This window comes from Tauraco erythrolophus, chromosome 19, assembly GCF_009769465.1.
Source record: "Tauraco erythrolophus isolate bTauEry1 chromosome 19, bTauEry1.pri, whole genome shotgun sequence".
In the NCBI taxonomy this organism is placed as follows: Eukaryota; Metazoa; Chordata; class Aves; order Musophagiformes; family Musophagidae; genus Tauraco; species Tauraco erythrolophus.
The window spans coordinates 12,602,455-12,624,706 of NC_141483.1; the positions used below are offsets into that span (position 1 = coordinate 12,602,455).

Below are 22,252 nucleotides of genomic sequence, written 5' to 3' on the forward strand. Positions count from 1 at the left end.
GCCGGAGCCTTTCTGAACCAAAATGCAAATTATGAAAAACACTTTTCTCCTCTTATGTGTTTATTGATAGTACCAGCTACGTTGTATCACACTATTTAAAGTCAGGTGTGCCCAAGTGAACGCTTACACCACCCACAGTGTGAGTTTTGCCTAGTGTGATCCCTGCCCGCCCCCCCCTCCAAAGGGTTGGATTCCATGGGAAGAATCTAGTGCCAACTTCAGCCTGTCAGTCTGCATTCAAGGTGAGACAAACGCCTTGAAGGACCCAGTGGGAGATGTGCTTTGTCGTGTACAGATCAGCTTCAAAAACAAGGCCAACTCCCATCGCGTTCCTTCTCAGGGAGGTTGTGTACACCGGTGTCCGGAGGGTATTCTGAAAGAGCATGGAGGAAAGGACAGTGAGGAGTGCTTGAAGTACCACATGACACTGGAAACAAGAAGGGCCTCTAGGAGAGATGACTGTTCAGAAATTCACTTTTTTGTTACAAGTCTTAAATAACTGGGTACCCAGAAAATGCAAACATCCTTTATGTCATTAACTGGTAATGGGAAATGATGAAAAGAGTAGTGGGATTGTAAGAGTATCCCAGGCTGGTTCCATACTGTCTAAATGGAAAAAAGGCAACAAATGTATGAACCCCCTTGAGTGTCACCCTTAGAAAGGAAAAGCTTCCGTGCCGGTTGACATAAGAAGTGTTAAACTGTGTACTTTATACACCAGTGCTAAGGATAAAATCCGGCTGCCAGCTGCTGAGAGGTGACACCAGAGGGAAGTTAATGAGCTAATGTGTGTTCCCGAAGGAGCAGTACCTGGAGTCGGAGCCTGTGCGCCTCCGTGGGGATTATCTTCAGGATGGGTAACTCCACCACCAGGACGCCGGGCTTGCTCTTGGTGAGGCAGCCGTGCTCGGCGTCCCAGTCTGCTCCTTCCAGGAACAGACCAGAAACAAAGCAGCCTATAGGGGCAGAAAACACACCATCTCGTGTAAACTGAGCTGCAGAAAACATAAGTGTGAGACGAGTTTCTGCAGTAGCTGCCCTTGGCACTTCGAGTCGTGACAAACTCACTGCAGCATTTCAAACAGCTGCTCAGAGCCGTGGTGATCCGTGGTGTTCGGTTTTATAATACGATGTCACCTACTGTATTCCAAAATTTGTCTGCAAGTCAAAACTGTCTCGGTTGCACTACATGTGATAAACATTATTAGGAATAAATACCGAGTTGTTTGCAGTTTTCTTGCCCACAGTGGGCACCATGCTCCAATTACTGGCCCAAGTCACAGCCAAAAGTTGCACAAGAGCTTTTTAACCCCTGTGGGACTGTTTGTTGGATCTTTCTGGCAAAAGGTTCTGGTGCAAGTACCAAGCCTTTTGATAAAATGTCAGTAAACAAAGAAGAGTCAAGGTAAGGCCTTGAGGTGACTTTTATTCTTAACTGAAAATTAGATTTAGCAAAACCAATCACATTTTTCTTTTTCCTCCTCTGTTCCCCATCAGGTCTAGTACTCAGAAGAGCTGTCCCTTTACCCAGCATTTGTTATTATTGAGTAATTAGAGCATTGCTAGTCATAGAAATTTCATAAAGATTTACACAATAAATCGTACAAAGTTGCATTTACTTTTTCTTTAAATATATTTCAGTGTGTTATTTGTGATATAAATAGGTCTTTATAAACCTGCTTGGACTGGTACCATTCTAGCCATTAAGAAAGTAGTATATAGCGAGAGCGAGTGAGCCAGGGAGAGGTGTGGGTTCAACGACAAGCCTGTGGGTGGAAAGAGCTGAAGAAAGAGCAGACTCTGTGTTTGCAGCAGCTCAGCAGGAAAAAAAAGCAGAAACCAGAACCAGCTACTGCCGAGCCTGAAATCACGTGGACCATGAAACACGTACCGAAGGGTGTAGTCTGCCAAGGTGCAGTCCAAGTAACGGAGCAGCACGCCAGGCAATGCCTCTCACCAATTCACTACTTCATTATTTTTGCCAAATAATCATAAAAACACCTACCTTGAGTCGGCCCTTCAGCGATGTCGTCTGCAGTCCTGTACGTGGTTACCTCTGTGTAGAGGGTGGAGTGATCCAGGGGCCACTTGTTTTTCCTGCAGGTGGCTTGAACAAGAGCCGTCAGGTAAGATTCTGGGATGTGCAGCCCCGAGAGCCACATCACCTTTGGCTCACCCTCGTTCACCTGCAGTGACAGAAGAGAAGCTGCAGAACCTGCTTCTCCCATCACACCTGGTACTCGGCCCAGAGGCCAGTGCTCTTAAAGCCCAGTGAGTGGCTGGTCTGTCCTGCATCTGCAGTCGTGCCATGATTCATTATCCTTCTAGGTGGTGACTGGCATTAGTTCAAGTAACGTGTCTAAAGCCCTGCGCGTTTCACTGACTTCTGCACCAATTTGCACAGCAGCTCATGCAGAGTAACGAAACAAAAAGCCTTCTGCAGGCACTCACTTACCCAGCTGGTGTACTGGTTATACCGCGCTCTGAAGAAAATAATCCAATTTCCAAGTGTTTTGAGGGTATCGGGGGCAAGGCGCCGCCAGATTCCAGGAATCTGGCCATTAAAGAGAGCCCGAGCCACATCATCCAGTTCACTGCTCATTCCAACTTCCCCAGCCAAGGCCTGGAAAGAGGGTGAGAGGCTGAGTGCCAGCCTGGGGCGGGTAAAGTCTCACTGCCTCGAGGTGCCTTGGGCAGCAGTGGCTGTGTTCTTACTTACACGTTGCAGCTCAGCCAGAGACTTTGCCATTCGAATGATCAGCTTATTAAAACGTTCCAGTTCCTGCAACAGCACTACAGTCGTCGGGGATATGTCTGGTCCAAACCCTTTCCGTATCTGGTCAAGGCTGAACACCGGCGGTATTTTGTTTTCGATATCCTTCGCCACGTTTGCAATATACTCATCGCGACTAACTCCCGCGCTGGTTTCACCTGAAACCCAAATGGTTTAGGGAGACCGAGCCGGCACAGGTTTCCCCTTCTGTTACTAATTCTCTAAGAGGACTTTGAGAGCTGACTCACCTTTTGGCATCACAGTCTCCCAGCCTCTGCAGTGCCCAACTCTGCACCAGAAGACTCCCCGTGCCCCAAACTGTGCCTCTGGGCATGTGCTGAACTACTTCCCCACTGGCAGGGCTGAGCAGCTCAGCTGCTCTGCTGCCCTCCCAGTCCCCGCTGTTCCACTGCCTCTGCTCCCCAGGGTCGTTACCCAGTCCTGCCCTGCCCACCTGCACTGCTACCGAAATCCTCCTCCGCGTGCCAGCCTGTGGACCCCTCCCTGGCACCCGCACCTGCCCACACAGGGTGCAGGCAGAGCAGCATCCGTGCCAGGACCCGGGCACCCCGCGTGGGCTGTGGCATGGCTGGTGTGACAATCCCCGTGGCAAGGAGCCACCTCGTACTTCTTATTTCCAAAACCAACTCAAAGTAAGGGAGAACGTACCCGTTTGAGGCTGCAGCTCCAGAAGATGAGACCACAGATTGCGCACTGCCTGTGTGTAATACCCAATCTCAGCGTTCGCATGAAGACCAAGCACCTCTGGACTGTTGGCGAGTGGCAGCGATTCTATCGCCTCTGCAACACAAAAAGTGCCTCCTACAGATGCCATGCATTAAACCACGGCTACCAGGCACGAAGGAACAGTGCAATGATTTTCGTTACTGCTCTGCTTGAAAAAAAATCAAATGCTATAGCTGGTGGTGTAACACTGCAAGGGTCGAATAAACATTTTTAAGCATGAAATACACCCCCACATCCCCTTCCCCCATGGAAATGTATGATTTAAAAATTAAAAACTTAAGGTGCTGCTTATCTGGGGATTATTTGGGTTTTAAAAGAAATGTGAGGAGCTGGCTGGTAAGCTCACGTTACCAAGGGCTGCTCGTGTAAAGCAAGACCAGCATCTCAGTGGGGCACAACACTGCGATACAGACACACGCAGTGCCTGAAGTCCCCTTCAAATTCTCATCTCCGGCACGGACATATGGAGACAATGCATACGGTAAGCAGGCTCCTTTTATTTTCAGAATGCTAACTTATGGGGCAGGTAGAGCATTTCTTACCAACAAAGTCATCTTTTACAGTCCCTGGTGGAATTCTATAATCAACCTTGTCGTTTTTATAAAAATGAAACGCCTGGAATGTGTCAAAGAGGAAATCCCCAAGGTACTCATCCATATAGACGGTCAGAACGCGACGATCGAAGCTGTCAATTGCACGCCCACCATACATGACCTAGAAATTGGTTACATCAGTATTACAGCACTGGCTTTTGGGGCAGCAAATACAGTTAAAAATCACTGAAAGGTCCAAAACACTCTTCGCTTTGCAGTGACTGCACAGTGTCTCCCTGAAGGGATACCAAGTACACCCTCTCTAGCCCCTCTCAAGGGGGAACAAGCAGGAAGCACGAGGACTCAGTCTGGAGACAGCTGCTGTGGGCCACTGCGTGCGGCGGGACCTTCCGTAGGTACCGGCTCACGCTCGGCTGTGATTCAGTGCTGCAAAACAACAGCTGCCTGTAGGATTTGGTGTCACAGCACCTACATCCAACTGTCCGGCTACTACACAGCACATCCCACACGGAGCACTGCAGGAGCTTTGGAAACGTCTGCACAGCTCTGGCACCAGTAGCACTCCACTGTACTGGTAATACTGCAAAGTTGTGCTGCTCAGTACCTCTCCTCAGAGGATCCCACGGGCTCTCTCATTCAGAATTAATTAAGCACCGTAACTCCCCTGTTGTGCACTTACACACAACGGTCCTGTTTCACTGAGGAAATGAGATTAAGTGACTTGCTCGGGGCTACACAGGCCTTTCAAGACTGCCCAGGAGAGGTTCTCAGCCGGCTTTTCTTGATGACGCAGCCCATGCAGAAAGGAAGCTTCATTTACCGGGATTCTTTTACCATCAAGTGTTCCTTAGTGACATGGTAGGCACTCACCTCACCAATAAGATATTTGAGACTGCTCCAGGGGATTTTATCATCATTTTGTTGGAAGGCTTTTGTCAAGTATGTGTTAAGAATTTCCATGCAGACCTAATAAAGTTGTAGAAACGTGAGATAAGAAGATTCATAAATCAGCTATACATATCCATAGATTTTATTTAACATAGTTCTTCTTTGAAAACAAACAAGTATTTCCTTCTCAAATAATTAAAAAGTTAAGTATAAATCCTCTTAAGAAAAGAAACCCATGATAGAGGCAATGTAAACATGAAGGACTGGGAATCTGATTAACTTTTAGGGGCCAAAATTGACATTGTAGAAGATCAACATGACTCCACAGCAGCAGAAAAAAAATAATTAAGCAAAATCTTATTGTGAGAAGGATTAAAGCAGGATAGATTCTATGTTTCAAAAGTAATCTGAGCAACTCAAGAATACAAGAGCTGCTGTAATTGTTTTCTTACCTGGAAATCGGATTCATTAAAATCGTATGGTACGTTCCAGCCAAGCTTCCCAAACTTCCTTCTCTCCTGCACTACAGCATGGAAAAATGCCAAGACATAGACTAAGGATTTAAAGGCAGGATGTGGGCACTGCTCTAAGGCTTCCTGGGGAATTTTGAAGTAGGTGGCTCTCATATTCAGTTTCAGACCATTAGGTGGTTCGGTCACAACCTATCGAAACAATTAGGGAAGCCATCAGTTACTGGATTGCCTCAGGAAAACAGGCTGTAAATATATCATGCTCTCTAAGAAAGCTATACAATGCAAGTTCAGAAATTTTTAACAGCTTTCCGAATTCATATCAATATGGAATTTTTTCTTAAGTAAAGACATAAAACTGACCTTTTAAGTTTATCAAGGTAAACACATGTGTAAAGAGAAAACTGATGTTATTTTAGACATGGCCATGTTGTTGGAAAGACATCACTATTTCTCATACTCGAAGATGTAATTTACTGAAACACGATCAGTACTTTACACATTTCGGCGTGCCCTCCGTAGCGCCACAGTGAGGTGGCTTAGGTCTTTCCTACAGTTTTGCTGATGATCAAATGAGGCAGAGCCAGCCCTCCTGGCAGCTTTTTCAAAGCGCTATAAAACCACTGGAAAGTGCATATTTGCAGCCTTAAAGACACTTTCAGGCTCACTTCTCCCCACTGCAGCACTAAGCACTGCTGGAGGTGGCTGCTCCAGAGCTGTCACTGACACACTACAGCACATACTGGGCGGATCTGCCATGCCACTGCCTTCGAAATCTGTGAAATAAAATTATGATGTTTACAGGACTGGTTCCCCACAACAGAAGGAAAGCAGCCATAGAAAACAGCATTAGGACAGCACCATGGCTTGTGCCCTCAAAATAATCAGCTCAGCTTGCTTGTGATAAACGCTGCAGCCTGAAGTAGCAGCTGGAAACCATTATCCTATTACAAGGTCTGCTCCACTGGCACCATTGCCAGGCTAGACACAGACCTCGGTTCTGCACTTCAGCATCGGGACTGACAGGACTATTTCTGTCTCCCCGGATATTCCTCCCTTGCGGCAGCATTTCAGTCTGAGGATCGTTTGTCACGTTTCCAGGTTTACTCACAAACCTCTACTCCGAGCTAACTGCTTCAGGAGAAAACCTGCCGAACAGCTGTCACCCACGGGAACAATCACCATCAGATACACAGAGGGATGAACAAAGGATTCGGCTTGCAAAGACAAAACGCCAGTGCAACAGCCCCAGTCAACGCGCTGCGGTCGGTCTGTTCGGCTGAGTAAGAGCGGGAGGACTTGCCGTCCTCACTGCGTCTCCCCACGGCACAGTACCTTTAAGGACTTCTGCAGTATTCCAATTGGGAAGCCCTCAGTCGGATCAGTAGTCAGCCAGAGGCGAAAGTCTGGGTGAGGCTTTGTAATTTTCTCCAGGGCCTTTTCCAGATTAATAAGCCACCTCGCCAAAAGGTGACAGTTCTGCAGCATTAGCCACTCTCCACGAACCACCACGTTCTCCAGCATCTTCAAAGCAATCTTAACAGAGGTGAAAGAACCGTCTGTTAGTAACTCCCCCTTTACCCTGTAAGCAAACTGGTTCTGATGGGTTAGCACAAAGGATTTGTTCCTGCCAGCAAGCACACTCAGCCTTTTCTTTAGTTTTAGTAGACTTTCCAGAATGCTCCTTGCTGAGAACAGACCTTCTCCAATACCACAAGAAATTGCTCTGAGATACTTTTTTATTTCATTAATTCCTTTTGAAATTAAATGCAGAGCATTGAAATATTTCCAAACAGTACAAGAGTGTGCACGGCCCAACAGGGGGTGACGATCAGAGCCTAGGAAGTGGTGGTCTAAATGAATGGAATAGGAGCTCCCCCACTGCCTGAATTCACAGCAAATACAGTGAGCTGCTAAGCTTTGGACATCCCTGCCTTAGTGTCTGTAACAAAAAGGACAGCTACAGGAAAGGCAGAAAGAGCAGCAGAGTATCTTTTTGGTAACAAACACTGTGACTTTCAATCAAGTGGTGCCTACACAGAGACACAGGGTCACTGATTAACCTTGGAAAGGCTGCAGAGGAACAGCGTTTCAGCTCAACTGCTTTGTAACAGCAACAGAACCATTATCTATTCTTACCCCAACCCTAAAATCAGCCAGTCAGCCAAATGTCCCCTTTCACACCACAGGAGAACGTTATTCCAGGCCGGCAAATTGTGTGCTATGTCTGAACCACAAAGTAACTCCATTTTAAATGGAGCAGCCCTTTGGAAAGGAGATTTGGACAGGCCCTCAACATTAGGAGCATGATTTGCAATTCACAGGCTAACTTGCTGCACACAGCACGTCCCTACCCTCCCACCAAAGTTACCTTTTCTTGGCCTTGTCCCATGGCTAGGAATTTGAGTTTATCCCCTCCAAAGCCTGTCCTCTCGGCCAGTTTCATGAGGTCGCTGACAGGATCAGAGCCAGGACTCAAAATAAAGACAACTGGTGAGTAAGGACTGCTCTGCTCAAAGATAGCCTCAAAGCTGATCACAGGGGGCTGCACATACCTGGTAGGAAAAGAAGCACAATAAACTCCCAATTTGCACAGGAGCAGCCACTTTGTGAAAAAGAAAACTTTTATATGATCGTCAAAGCTCGTTGCAAATGGCACATGGAAATGTGCAGAATGTATCATCTCTGTATCCCGTGGAAGTGATACAGAGACAAATCATGCTCTGGTTTTTAGGCAAATTACAAAGTTATTTACATAGTTGATTACAACTCCAGTCCTGTGTGAAATACCTGAATGGTGTGACTCGGATTGCAACGAGGAGAGTGACTTACTTCTCGCTCATTGTCAGAGTAACATAGTCCGTTACTGCCCGATACAGCCGGTCCACCCGGAAACACCGTAAAAGCAGAAGTTTCTGAAAGTTGGTGAGATTGTTCTGGTACTGCATGGGGAATGGCGTCTGTTCCAGAGCATCTGTATCATACCACTGGCAAGAAAAGATGGAGACCATGCAAATGGATCAAATGGCTCTATCAATAAAATTACTAGGAAAGCAAACAAAAGCAATTTGATTAACGAGGGGCCAAGAGACACAACGAGAAGAAAGAATAAAGTCAATCAGCTGCAAAGAAATATTATAAAAGATTAAGTGAATATAAAAAAGTCAACTTTTTTAGTATAAGGTATTCAAGTTCAGAAACACGTTTGTACTTTCATTTTACGTCAAGTAATTCTCTGAAGATACAGAAAAAAGCATCTCAAGCAAAAAGTATTAACAGATTGCTTACAGAAAGACTTCTTACAAAAGCAAGAAGACACGCAATGACACTAACGGCAGAACAAAGGAAAGTCTGTGTTTGTAACCAGCCTATAGAACGCGCTGTCACAAGAAGATCAAAGTACAAAAATAACAGTGAAATGTTGACTGTTGAAATCAACAGCAAAAATTCCACTGACTTCAACAGGGCAAATAACTCATCTAAGGCATTTGACTGGAAAATAAAAAATCTACAGTATACCAGAGAAGGTTCTGGTTGGTTGGTTTTTAAATAATAAGGGCCCTAATTCTTCTGGAAATAAGCCAATCACTAAGTGAGGTGAAGAAGAAAAGCAAGGCCTTGACAGAAAAAGACAGTGGTGACATGCCTCCTGCCAACGCTACGGCACATTGCATCGCACTTGAACATCTGACGCCAGAAGAAAAACAAGGAGAGAGAACAGGATTGCAGGAAAGCACGTACATTTTTCCATACATCTGGATTTTTTTCCACATCATCTGGAAGAGATTCAAATTTCTCAGGAAATAGTTCAGACAAGCGAATTAGATCTTCCCAGCCTTGATCTGGAAGCCAAGCATACGGTTTCTTTCGTGCGCTCTTCTCCAGGGAAATATTGCCTAGTCACATTCAGAAACCAGAGTGAATGTCCATGTCATAAATTCTCCAATACATGACCACACATACAGTCTCTCTGCACAGAGGAACCAACTAGAAATTTGTTTCTGGAAGTGCTGTAAGATTAAACTGGTCTGCTGAAGAAAAAATGGCATTTTACTTCATAAATAAAGCCAGAACTTTATCTTTGCAAACATTTCTCAAATTATTTATACATAGTCAGAAAACAACAAAAGATTATTTTCTCAGGTAACATCCTAACAATTAGGATGATGGATGTGGATTTGTCAAAATCTGCAGTGAAAGATTAGCCTCTTTGCTGTTCAACAAAGTGAAAAAATAGAAATAGCAGAATCCACGATTTGCATAAACCAACACAGCTCAGCTACCTTCAGTAGTTTCTCTAGGTGCTAGCTCTTACAGCAAATTGTATCCTGTGAAAATCTCTCTTTAAAAGATCTTTTAGCTATTGCTACATAGAGCTATGTATTTATGTGTAAATATTCACTTTACCTTTCAAAAAGAACTCAAGTTCTTCTTGTGGAACTCTGCCATCAGCTTGTTCTATCCTGACAGTCATATTGAAGGAGAACAGTAACTTGTGCTTCTCAAACAAACCTGCATTAAAAGGACAGTATTTTCAAAAATCAGCTGCTAAAACTTGTGGGACTGAAGCAATCTTTAAAATCATATCCTGCATCTGATCACCCCACAAAGATCAGGGTGATCAAAGATGGGGCTTTGGATCAGGCTTACAGAGTCAAAACGGCATCTGTGAGCTACACCCAGGGATGTGAGATCCATAGCTACGATTTACCATTCGTAACTGTATTAAGAAAACCATTTCTTTAGAAGTTACAGGGGTGATATGCACAGCTTCTTCAAACAGAAACAGCAGGGAGTGAGGAGTAAGCCAGGACCAATGCTGAGAACTGAACATCAGTGGATTCACTGTTGGGAAACACACCCAACCGAAGGCACGGCTTTTAACGAGCGCCTGCACAACGCGGGATCAGCCCGTCACTAAATGGCACGAACCTGTGCAGCCATAGTTATAGGTGTTGAAAGTCAGAGTATCGATGATGTTTTTTAGCCTCTTCAGAAGAATAGGACTGGGCATGGATTTCCGAAGAGAGAGTCCAAAAACCTCTAAGAAGGAGACCAGTGAGTACTGATACATGACGTTGACAAGAGCCATTTCAGACAAAACGGAGAACAAAATGGCCCCCCTCCTGGCAGCTGGTCTGTAGCCATCTCGAAGACGATCAATATCCACCGCTGTCGTCTCAGCCAGGTTCAGTTTCTCAATCACCTAGAGCCATACATTGATTTTACACACGTGTCGTTACCGCACTGATCCATACTATGCGTGTTACATCACCATACGCAGGGCTATTCCGTGCCCGTGTCTCTTTTTTGACTACTTAGGGAATCTGGGCAGGTAACCCTTAAGAAGTAGTATGAACTGTAAAAAGTAAAAGTTAGATAAATTTAATCCCACCCTGTATATTTATGAAAAGTAAAGGCAAAGATTTACACAGAATCATGGAAATAGTGTGGGAAAGGCCCTCCGGGGATCAACTTTCTGCCCGAAGCTGGACTATGACCACCGATAGATCAGGTCAGCTGTGGCTTTTCCCAACTGTGGCCTGAAAACCTCCAAGGATGGAGATTCTACATCCTCTCTGAGTAATAAATATGCTAATTTTTCATTTCAGGTCACATACAACACAAGACAAAGGTTGTTTCAGAGCTGAAATAAATATATTACATGCTCTTTGCTTTAGAACAGTAAACAACCATTACTTTGGTCCTGGTAAGGACTTTCCTGAAGATGGGATTTGGTTCTCTGACGCAAGGAAATACTGCCCAATACTGAATGATGCAACATACTCATGAGAAAACTCTCCACTTCCTTTCACACTAATTCTAGCTTCAAGGGTGAAAGATGAAGCCCCATGAAAAAGGAAAGACGATGTTACATTGGTAGATATCCTTCCAAAAACCCCACAGTCAGTACCTCAGTAGCTTTGGATTTTGTCTCTTCCAGGGTTTGCACCAAGTCCAAGTTGTCCAACATGTTTCCTGTGGAAGACGTCAGTTCCCGAAGGAGAGAGTCTTCCAGATCTTTCAGCAAATTTCTGTTGTCACTTGTCTCCTGGATAAGATGTTCTCTCTGTTCTTCCAACTCCTTTCTCTCGAAACCCGTAATGACGCTGAGCAACTGATCCTCTAGGCCCTTTAGTGTAACTGTAAACACAACCCATGGCCACGTGAGAGCTTTTACACAACTTATTCCATCTCAACCGTCTCATAAAACTACAGCAATGCAACAGAGTGACTTGGTAACTTTATATCTTAATTCTACCACAGCATCCTAACCTGCCAGACGCAAGAAGAGATATTTAGCTCAGTTTCAGATCAGAAGAGAGAAATGAGAAAGATTTTGTAGTAAATTGGATGCTAAGCATAAAGGAGACTATGAATTTTTTAGAGTTTCTTTGCTGTTTCAGACCAACACACAGGCCCTAAACTTGCACTACAGCATAATCACTACTTTGTTACTAAATACACACTTTTTCTTACCTGTGTAGTTGATAACCATAGCTTTGCCAAACACAGAGGGAGAATATTTTGGGTTTGATAATTTGGTGTTCAGGTATAATCTAAAATTACTATCATAGTCAACCTCTTTGTCACCCAGCACAACGAATGTTCGCCCCTGTGCAACTTTGATATTCTTCTCTAAGACATTGTCTATCATAGGATCAATGTATTCGTCGACACCATGCAACAAGAAAGGGCTTCCATGCTTTATGGCCAGCTCTAGTTGTTTAAGGAAATCTGGGTCATTAAAGGAAGCCATCTGCAAGAGAATAATGGGAAGACAGGAAGAGAACTGATATTCAATTTGCTGAACGTTATTATTTTACAGTAGTTGCCAGCACTAATGAAGTTTACTCTTTGTTGCTTTTTCTCTTTGCTCTTACAGATGATATAAACAGTAAAGACGCTTATTTTTTAAGAATAATTTCCATTTGGAGATCTTCAAAGTTCCAACTGCGCGTCTGACTGTGTTATTGTTCTACACAGAAATTCCATCCTGGAGCTGAGATGAAACACAAGCTACACTAGCCTTTTGGTTACACTATTTCTGCCTGTACTAAGGCTGGCCAAGACCCCAAACAAACCATCCTTCCCAAAGAACTGAAGGTCATGTGAACAGTGATATTCACTATCCATTTTAGAGACACAGTAGTCAACACATTTGTCAGTACATAATTGGTTCCCCATTCAAGGCGACAGATATTTATGCAGCTTTTAAAACAACCAGTAAAGAGGTAAAATGATCATTTATCTTTACCCGCAGGTTATTTTTTTCTTCTTTCTTCTTAATCCAATGTAATGCCTGTTGTTGTGGGTCAATACAGAGTGGGAAGCGGCTTGCGTATGTTGTCAGGATGCCATTCTGGATAGAGAGCTCATCTGGAGGCAATCCTTGGGAAACCCACCTGAGAATGGAATGGATCAAAGACTAGGCTGGGACAAAAACTCAATGGGAGAGCAGCACATTTCATTGACCGTAAAATTATGCTGTTCATTAAGCACACTACTTGACACACAAGGAAACATACAACGTATGTGATTGTGAGAACAGCGTTAAAACTCAGACTGACCCATTGTCTGAGTCAGCTGTAACTACACTACTCAAAACATTGACCATTGCACTAGATGAGTAATCCTGTAGCAGCTGGAATATGGGCTACCTGGGCAAAGGTTTAATTCCAAATTCACTAAAGTCAATGAAAAGACTCCTGCTGGGCTTTGGGTTGAACGCATATTACAGATAATTCCTTAAAAAGTCTCCTAAAAAGGTATTATATGTATGTAATTTCAGTGAATGTCCCTGCAGTGTAAAGTATAATGGTTTGTTGTAACAAATAGCCTCTGTTAACCAGAATTAAAACAATTTGTCTCCTCACCATCTTTGAGTAATGAAAGTAAAATGGATTCTCTCTATTATGGCTGTGGACCTCCACCCACAATGCCAATCCTGTGCTACAGATTCCAATCCGGACTCTCGTTTCACAATTTCACGTTCAGTAGTCACTGGGTTTCTTGACTGGACATACCTGCTAACCTCCACCTCATTAGTCAGGAGGCTTTCTAACCTAAATGGCTGACTGAGAGGAATCTCTCGTGAGAGGATATCTTCTTGCCAAACTTGATAGATCATCTCGTTACGAAACTCCCAGTTGAACGCTCCTTCGTAGCTCAGAAAGGCAGCACAGAGTAGACAGTCTCCAAGCAACTTCACCTTTCGTATTTCATAGTCCTCTAGTTCCTTTGTCCACCTGATAGAATTATAAGGGAATCCTGGGTCAGTCTGTACCAGGAAAATGGGGTTTATGTGCAGAATTTCCAGCTGCTGCTACTTTAGATGCAGGTTGAGACAGACCTCCAAATTTACAATCAGTTGTTCTCTCATTATTATGATTGCCACAGACACTGAGTTGATCTGAACTTTCTTCCATTTAATCTGAGTTCACCTTGTTCTTCTGCACTAAAAATTATTGTTAATATTTTTCAAGAGCTAATGGGTATTAGCTTAGAACAGATATTAGCTCTTCCCAGAAACAAACATCACAGGAAGTGATGTTTCCAAGAATGTCTCGGTTTGATAGATTTTAGCCCTGGCACATGACCCTCTGATGTTAAAAACGTTCCCCTTTGAATCTAGACTTACCTCTTGTTCTCAGATCTCAAACCAAAGATGAGCTTGTCCGCAGCATCTAATCTTCTCTGCATAATCTCTGCTTCTTCTTGTAACTGTTGTTTTTCTTTTATTGCCTCTTGATATTTGTTCCCCAAAGCTTTAAGCTCATCCTGAATAGTAGCCAACTCTGCCTTTATCTTTTCCAGTTCCCGCTTACTCAAGTAATAGTTCCGTTCGAGCTTAGCCACCTACATTACATTATGAAGGAAACATAAGAGTATCAGAGGAAAGAAGGGCTTTGGAGAGAAGTCTTAAGTTCTCAGATTTCTTTTGGCTATTTCATATATTTCAAAGTGTCCTGGTAATAAACAGAGTAAGCAGAAACAACCAGCACTGTTTCTCACCTACCTCTCCCCATCCCAAATATATACATTGTGGTCTGATACTGCAGTTCCAAAGCAGATAAATTGCCTGGAGTTTTGTACCCACAGGCATATTAAAGCATGTGAGCTGTCCTGCTGACATTGGTCATGACATCATGACAACACACAGAGCAATTTCTAACCGAGTACCTGCCTCATTCCTACTGCAATAGCTTTCCTGAACACCTCTTTTTAAGCACTTCAAAGAGGAGAAATGGGCAGTCTAGGAAATTATCAAGTGTTATCTTTCCCATCAGGATCATACTTCATCCTCCTCTGAGTTTGAATCCACACTCTTTACCTTTTCTCTTTTCGGCTTGACTTCTTTAACTACATCACAGTAGCTCATCACCGCTTCAACAAACTTTAACATTCCCAGCCCTGCTCTGCTAACAAGTTCCATTTCACTGAAGGTTGTACTAAGACTCTTCAACAGAGCTAAAAGGGCAAACAAAAACATTGCAAATGCAGAATTACTGTGCAGGAATTCTCAGAGAAACAGCTTTCCCTACCAGCAATATCAAGCAATGCTGTCACAGACAATATGAAACATTTGTCAGAATATTAAAGAGACTCTGACCTTAAGATGAAGCTACTGCGCTATAACAATACAAGCACAATGCTGCTAGTGATTTCCCAAGTTCTTTTTCCATAAAGGCTGTGCATTCAGGAGTTGTTCAGCATGTCTGAGGATCATGGTTTGTTTTCTCCACAGCAGTCAGATGCAGTTTTGTTCAAAGAGCCAAATTCTCCTCTTAATGGAACTACTCTGGATTACACCCCCGTAAGCACGTACAAAGTTTGGCCCATAAGTTTTAGATATAGCTTATCTTCTTTCCACTCTGCATGTATCACATTTTAATTGCCATCACACAGATGAGGTCATACTTCTACTAAGTGGCTGAAAGCAGACACCAGGCCTGCTCAGCTATCCCGTTTGTTTCTTGCCAGCTCTAAACCAGAGCGTGTAAGACCCTAGCTAAGGTATAAACTGGATGTAACACACAGCAGAAGGTCTTTGAACTCCAAAAAATCCAGTCATCCCAACAGGGCGACATCTGCAGCATTGTGGACAGTGCTGTCCCTTTGCACAAAGTGAATCCCACCCTCCCAAACAACACCAGAAGGATTGCTGCTGGCATGGCTCGTCACATTAACGATCCTTCGTTCATTCCAAGCACACAGATCAGTAATTTACCTCGGACAGATTTCACTTGGCTCTGAGTAATTCCATCAAAATCTATCTCCATCAGGGATCGCAGGAAATTTGCCTCAGACATCATTCCTTTGGCTGTCTTCCAGTTTAATTCTTTGTAACCTCTTATTATGAGAACACATTCCAAAACACCCTGCACCTGCCTAGGGGGTTTTGCAAAAGATCTAGAAAACAGATGACGGAGACAGTGGAGGAGAAAAGGGACGTGATGTCAGACATGGGTACTTCCTGTGAAGAGAGTCACTGCAATACAAGAAGAGCTGGTACATGAAGACATCCTACACAAAGTGAAAAAGATAAGCCAGGCCAGGCAAGAAATCATTAACTTGTCAAAAGCTCAAAAACGATTCTTGTATTCAGACAATTTGATCGATGAAATACTTAAGGATTTCAACAGTGGAAGGCCTGAAACCCTGAGCCATTATATTCTTCCCTAGGGCATGAAGCAGCTGTCCATTGGGAGAAGCAGTACAGGAAGAATCCAGAGATCTACGAGAGAAAGGAAACTAAACAAGTGCGGCAGGGAAAGGCGAGCCATTGTTGTTTCAGGGAGAGCCAAGGACTGGATGTGCTTTCATATCTGTCCTCAAATACAAGATGTATTACAAAAGCACAGGAAGAAATGAACTCAGCAGAGAAATACATGTGCATGCTATCAAAGCATCCCTGAAAAATAACTGGTAGGTGTTCCTATTCACACAGAATAAAAAGAGAAGAGGAATGAAGAGGTTTGGACAGCCACTGCTCAGGCAAAAAACCTGAGTATATCAGACACAGGGTAGAGAATGATGGGGGAGACATGAAATGAAGGACTGGAGAAACAAGCTTGAGAGGAAAGTCTCTGGCTAGGAACCAGGGGACTCTGCTGTGATCTCTGCACCCAGACAACTGATGACCTGACCTCCACCCACACACCACGTAGGTGAGAAAGATGAGGCTAAGGTTCAGACCCTGCAAACAAGGGTGTCTCAGTGAATTTCCAAGAATTTATGCTACTGTACATCCAAATAAGTCACCTGATCTCAGTAACATCAGACTTGTCAAGCTTCTGCAGCTCCAGTTTGGCAGCTTCTAAAATAGGCATGACTTCAGCCAAAGCTGTCTCAGCAGCTGCCTTCTCCGTAGCAATAACCTTATTCTGTTCCTGTATCTCCACAGCTTTTTCTTCAGCCAGTTTTTTCTTCTCTTCAGCTAGGAATTGTAAAGGCAGGACAATAAATGGATTTTGAAATTACCATCAACTCAGTACCTTTTTGTGGCTAGCTTGCCAAGGTTTACAGTTCCATCACCAGGTTAGGAACACTGTTCGTGTTCCACACAACAGCATACATAGTCTCTTTTCCTCCTATGCTTCCCTCTGTTTTTCCTCTACTAGTAATTTTCTGAACCAGAAGGTCCCTTTCTTGCTAATGCCTCTTTCCCACATTACACCCTACACCTTGGAAAGGGAAGACAAGGGCAGGTGAACACAGTATTGAGTGGTGTAAAGTGCTGTAGGCTAAATATATAGCAAAAATGGCAATCTGGGCAAGGTAAGAGATCTACTCTTTTACCATGACACCAGGTCAGCACAGACAGAACCAGAGGGTCACCTCTAGAAGCAGCTGGAGTTCTTAGACATCTTCCAACCCAACCCAACACAGACTGTGGGAGCCTTGCTGAGCCTGTGGGATACTTTAGTAGTTGTAAACTACCTACCTACTTCAGTGTTTGCTGAAATCTCTTGTAACAAAGCCTCACAAGCAGCCGATTTTTCTGCTAGCACAATCTTTTGCTCAGCAAGTTTCTTGTTCAGCTCAACCAGCTGTATACTGGCTTCCTTGAGTTTATCTAAGCCCCCGTCCAGCCGTTTACATTGTGCTAGATAGAAAAAAAAGGCAGAAATGTGAGTGATTCATTGACGGTGTACCACCACACAGCAACAGACAACCTCACAGAAGGCAAACATGCTCATAGGTGCACTTTGCAGCAAGGCAACCTCGGTTATGAAAGAAAAATGACTTTGAAGGATTTTTCCTTTCCTAAGCCCCCCACCCAAGATAGTGTTAATGTCACTTGAGCTGCCACTAGTGGCCCTGTGCCCCAACACTTGCTTTCCATATTGCACAGTTCATGTTTTATCCTTTTCACATATTTCAGTGCCCACTGAAGTATGACTAAGAATTGCTGCTTGAGGAAGAATGTCAAACCTTGAGCTAGACTGAGCTGGCATTATATCTCATCAGATTCTTTCCCAAGCAGAGGACTAGCAGAGGACTGTCTGGTTTCGAGATTCTGGCCCAGGTTCAGGCACAAAAGAATTTGAGGAGAACCCACCGTTTGGCAGACAGCGTCTGAACACTCGCATGTGGCCAGGATACTGGTCCAATGTCAAAACCAGATGCCAGCACAGCATTTGAGAACAGTACTGATAAGATTATTTTTGCATAATGCGGGTAATATGTGGGATTCTTATCACATTTTTTTCTTTTTAAAATATTTAAATCGCTTACTAAAAAGTAGAAAACATCTACACAGCGTTACCTAAAATGAACTCGTTTTTCTCCTCCAGTAATTTTGAGTAAGTACAGATAAAATCAAGGTAATTCTTTGGTGTGACATGGTTGCTACGTCTCAGTTTCTGCAGAAACCTCTTGCTGAAATCCCCTACAGATTCATGCACCATGACCATGTGCTCAATCACCGACCTGGAGATCTCCGATGGGATGCGTGTGCTACTGCCTAAAATTGGGCAGATGAAATAAAAAAAATAAAAAAGTTTTGTTGGTTTTTTTTAAGAGTCTTCCAATTACCATCTTTCTTATGTACGTCTAAGCCAGGCACAAAAAAAGTCTCTTCTGGGGCAAAAAGCAAGATCAAGGCAGAGTCAGAAGAGAACATGGGCCTCCTGGCAGGCAGGCCACATTGTCTGCAGAGTGGGGAACTTGAATTTTAGCAATTTTTTGAATCTATTTGAGTAAGAAACTGCCATCCAAAAACAGTTTTTGACTGGGATTTTCCATCACCTGTTTAGATTCAGGGTAACAAGCACAAAGGGAAATGGAATTATGAAATCTGTAATAACTCTGAAGTAAAGAATATATTCCTTAGGCTATCCCGAGGGTTAATGGGTTAAAAAACTGACATTTTACATACCGATGAATGATTGTGCAACTGCACGCAAGGCCTGGGGTGGCCAGGGCAAGAACCAGTCAATACCAGTGTTGTTGACAAGACCTTAAGATAAAAGGACAGTGTTATCTGAAAAATTCCTTCGTAAAGCTAGACCTTAATCTGCCAGGCAGTCCTGTGCTTCACTTTATTTGCATCACGAATCTGCAGGATCTGTTTTATTTGACTCCTGCTTAGTAGCAATATTTACCACAAAGTCAATACTTCTATTTTGATAGTAAACAAATCCCCTTTGCAACTGTGTCCTGCTAACCCCATTGTCCTATTCTTTAGGCTGTACCACGCTACAGGACGCAGCCAAGAACTGCAACAAGCTATTTTAACACCTGGGTTTGGATTCCCACCTGTACCCATCTTTCACACGTCTCTTCAGTCTCCCAGGACTCCCAGTCTCCTTTCAGCCACCTGCTGAAGCACAACATCCACCAGGCTCAGGTGTTTTTTCTCTCAGTGGGTGTCCCTCTCACCACTCTCTTTTTTTGGTTTTGGATACAAAAATGTTTCTCTAACCACCATCCTACTTTCATAATTACTTAATGCCACACGTTCTTCTGTAAACTACAGAGGAGAGGTTGCAGATGTAGGCTGTATATTTCCAGTTCAATGAGGATGACCAATTGATTTCTAGCTGTTCAGCTGGAAAATGAACTGATCTGGTAAATGCTAATCAATAATACCCACTGATATGTGGTAATTAACTGGAAAAAAAAATCATGCACTGCAAATCCTTAATCATGAAACCTGCTCTGTTTATCTTCAGCTGCCAGACATGGCTGAGTGTCCACTGGAGATTTTTTTCTTGCCTGCAAGCCTGTATTTCACAGGGAAGGGACTAAGCAGCATATACAATTGGTACCTGGGAAATTTCTGCACCACATTCTTAGACTGTCCCCAACTGGGGACATTCCCAGGACAATGTGAAGGTTGCTTGCACATTTGTTTACAAAATATTGCCAGACACTCTCTTTAGCTGGGTTCACGCCAGCTTTAGTAGCTTCATCTCCAATCTGGCTTAGTATGGTGTCTTTTTCATCATCTGGAAAAAGGGCTGGCACCATTCCTGTAACATAAGGACAGAAGAACGCCAGTAAGAACAATTCGTAAGAGGGAACCATATGGCTGGGGACAGGGCAGATGAGAAACCAGAGTAACAAAGTTTAAACCTAGTTCCGCAAAAATGATTCTGAGTAGTTTTGAATGAATCTATTGATCTCCCTATGTTTCTCCTCCTCCCCCCAGCTTCCATGGAAAATAGAGAGGCAGTACTTAGTATGATGCAAGGGGATTTAGAGGAATAACTAATTCATTTTTTTGGGGCTGCAGCAACATATACAAAATGTCACAAGGACATAAAACGCTTTTAACTCTTCAAAGAAAAAGCTTTGTTAGTGTCTACAAACCATGAGTTCACATTTCCATTCTCTCAATCACGTGGCTAATATTGCACAAGTTACCTAATGACAGACATAAGCAGACCAGGAACAGGGTGAAATAGACCAAGGAAACGGACAAGATTTAACATGTCTGACTTCAGATCAGATGGTGCAGTAACTTCTACAGAGAGGGTGGTCACACGGTGTCAGATGCTGCTCATTTTCAGCTGCTGCATACACTAAAAGATACTAAACTACAGTTTAGGACACATGGATAAAAGCAGTTGCTGCAGCTCAGGTGAGTGCTGTTCAGAAGCCAATGAGACAAAAGGCAGGTTTGTGGCCACACGCAGCTGAAGTTATACCTCAGTCTTGCAAGAAAACTGAGACTCCTGCAACATCATGATCAGCATGAATTAACCCTACAGCCTTCCCAGACACATATTAAATGACTGTAAGAAGATGCCAAAATGCCATTATTAAGGTCCAGATTATTTCAGGTAGTATTGAAAAGTGTAACTAACTAGAGCAGCAGAGGACACAGAGTGAAACAGTAACACACTTGAGATGATGAGTCACAAGCAGATACTGATCAGGAGTAACTGTGGCTGCCTACATCACCTGAAGTTAACATGTTGTTGATGAGTTCCAGGAAACTCTCTTCTACTACATGGGCATCTGTAAACAAGAAGACCATTGACTTGTTCTCAATACCCAGCTTCTGGTACAAATTTTTCAAATCTTCTCGGAAATTATTTTCTCCATATCCTCGACTCAAGATGATCTCAAATACCTACAGATGCAAACATATACTGAGAAGATACCGATGGACCCAAGACATGATGGTGACTCTGAATCTCAATTAGACTGGATCAAGGGTTTTGGTTTGGTCCCTGTCATCAATAAATGTGTAAGTATCAAAAAAATTATGCATTACATTCTTTTTAAAAATTGCATTTGTACAACCCTGCAGGATTGCATTTTCAAAATTGCTTCGTGTTCATCGTCCTTTTTTGTTCTTCCCTTCCAAGCCAACAGCCTCTGTAAGAGACTGAAAGTACCTCTGAGAGAGGAACGTTTTCTATCTGAAATATTATGTATCAATCACAACAAGGTTCCTCAAGCAACACTGGAATGCTGCTGTAATACAGTTAAGTAACAAAAGAGGTAGTTCGGGACTACTAGTTGTTCCACCCAAACCCATCCTGGTTTCTGTCCCCAATGCCAAAATCCAGCTTCCTGCCCAGATCACCCAGAGTCATCATCTTAGACCTCTGGGCAACACCTCACCCTGTTTTTCTTTCCATAGGAAAGAGATGCCAGCCTGATCTTGACTGACGGGTCACTAACCTCACATCCAGCTGTATAGGCAGCCAGTCTCGTTAGAGACTGTTTTCCCGAGCCTCCCACTCCTATGAGCAGGGCATGCCCATGATACATCCGTATGACGCGATGTACATGGACTAAGTGCTCCAAAGCATCATCAAAAAGAACCAGATTCATTTTAATATTATCTTCATTGTATTCCTCCAAAATCTCCTGCAGAGAAAGGTGGACAGAACGTTACTAGGAGACCAAGGAAACAATAACATTAATAAAATAACAACCCATTTAGCAGCATTATTCCTTTCCCCGTCCTCAGAAAAAATAAACTCTTGGAAAACACTGCCGTCTCTGTAACCGATACTCGATTTTCATTACTCCAGACCCCAAATGGGTAACAGTGCACACAAAATTCTACATGCACGCAAAAAGAGAACAGATTTCCTACAGTCTGAGGCATTCCCATTGCCCATCCCTCAGGCACAGAGACAGAATCAGGCATGGTTCCAAGCTGATGCACACTACCTGAAAGAGAGCTTTTGCTGCATCATAGTCTTGGATATCTTCATAAATACGAGGTTCTCCTTCACTCAGTGCTGTTCGGAAATCTCCAAAGAGAACAGGATCCCTCATGGCCTGCTCCAAGTCATCTCTGAAATTCTCTTCTATCAGGTTTTTTATATGACCTTGTACCTTCAAGTATA

At 43.5% G+C, this 22,252-nt stretch overlaps 1 protein-coding gene across 2 annotated transcripts in view; it reads right to left on the reverse strand.

The window, feature by feature from the left end:
- Positions 1–226: 226 nt before the first annotated feature.
- The window catches only part of DNAH10 (dynein axonemal heavy chain 10), a 56,075-nt gene continuing 34,049 nt past the window's right edge, over positions 227–22,252 (reverse strand). For both annotated transcript variants that reach the window (XM_086623826.1, XM_086623827.1), the window contains 30 exons: positions 22,074–22,241; positions 21,576–21,764; positions 20,847–21,018; positions 19,709–19,912; positions 18,817–18,897; positions 18,205–18,402; positions 17,380–17,541; positions 16,698–16,872; positions 15,664–15,845; positions 14,767–14,903; positions 14,074–14,291; positions 13,460–13,681; positions 12,691–12,838; positions 11,913–12,192; positions 11,347–11,576; positions 10,365–10,638; positions 9,840–9,944; positions 9,174–9,328; positions 8,265–8,419; positions 7,804–7,987; positions 6,768–6,968; positions 5,415–5,624; positions 4,945–5,040; positions 4,063–4,234; positions 3,443–3,574; positions 2,720–2,931; positions 2,456–2,623; positions 2,006–2,186; positions 811–956; positions 227–373 (listed from right to left, as the gene is read on the reverse strand). In XM_086623826.1, coding sequence (XP_086479952.1) covers positions 227–373; positions 811–956; positions 2,006–2,186; positions 2,456–2,623; positions 2,720–2,931; positions 3,443–3,574; positions 4,063–4,234; positions 4,945–5,040; positions 5,415–5,624; positions 6,768–6,968; positions 7,804–7,987; positions 8,265–8,419; positions 9,174–9,328; positions 9,840–9,944; positions 10,365–10,638; positions 11,347–11,576; positions 11,913–12,192; positions 12,691–12,838; positions 13,460–13,681; positions 14,074–14,291; positions 14,767–14,903; positions 15,664–15,845; positions 16,698–16,872; positions 17,380–17,541; positions 18,205–18,402; positions 18,817–18,897; positions 19,709–19,912; positions 20,847–21,018; positions 21,576–21,764; positions 22,074–22,241 — 5,304 coding nt within the window. The remainder of the gene's footprint in view (positions 374–810; positions 957–2,005; positions 2,187–2,455; positions 2,624–2,719; positions 2,932–3,442; positions 3,575–4,062; positions 4,235–4,944; positions 5,041–5,414; positions 5,625–6,767; positions 6,969–7,803; positions 7,988–8,264; positions 8,420–9,173; positions 9,329–9,839; positions 9,945–10,364; positions 10,639–11,346; positions 11,577–11,912; positions 12,193–12,690; positions 12,839–13,459; positions 13,682–14,073; positions 14,292–14,766; positions 14,904–15,663; positions 15,846–16,697; positions 16,873–17,379; positions 17,542–18,204; positions 18,403–18,816; positions 18,898–19,708; positions 19,913–20,846; positions 21,019–21,575; positions 21,765–22,073; positions 22,242–22,252) is intronic.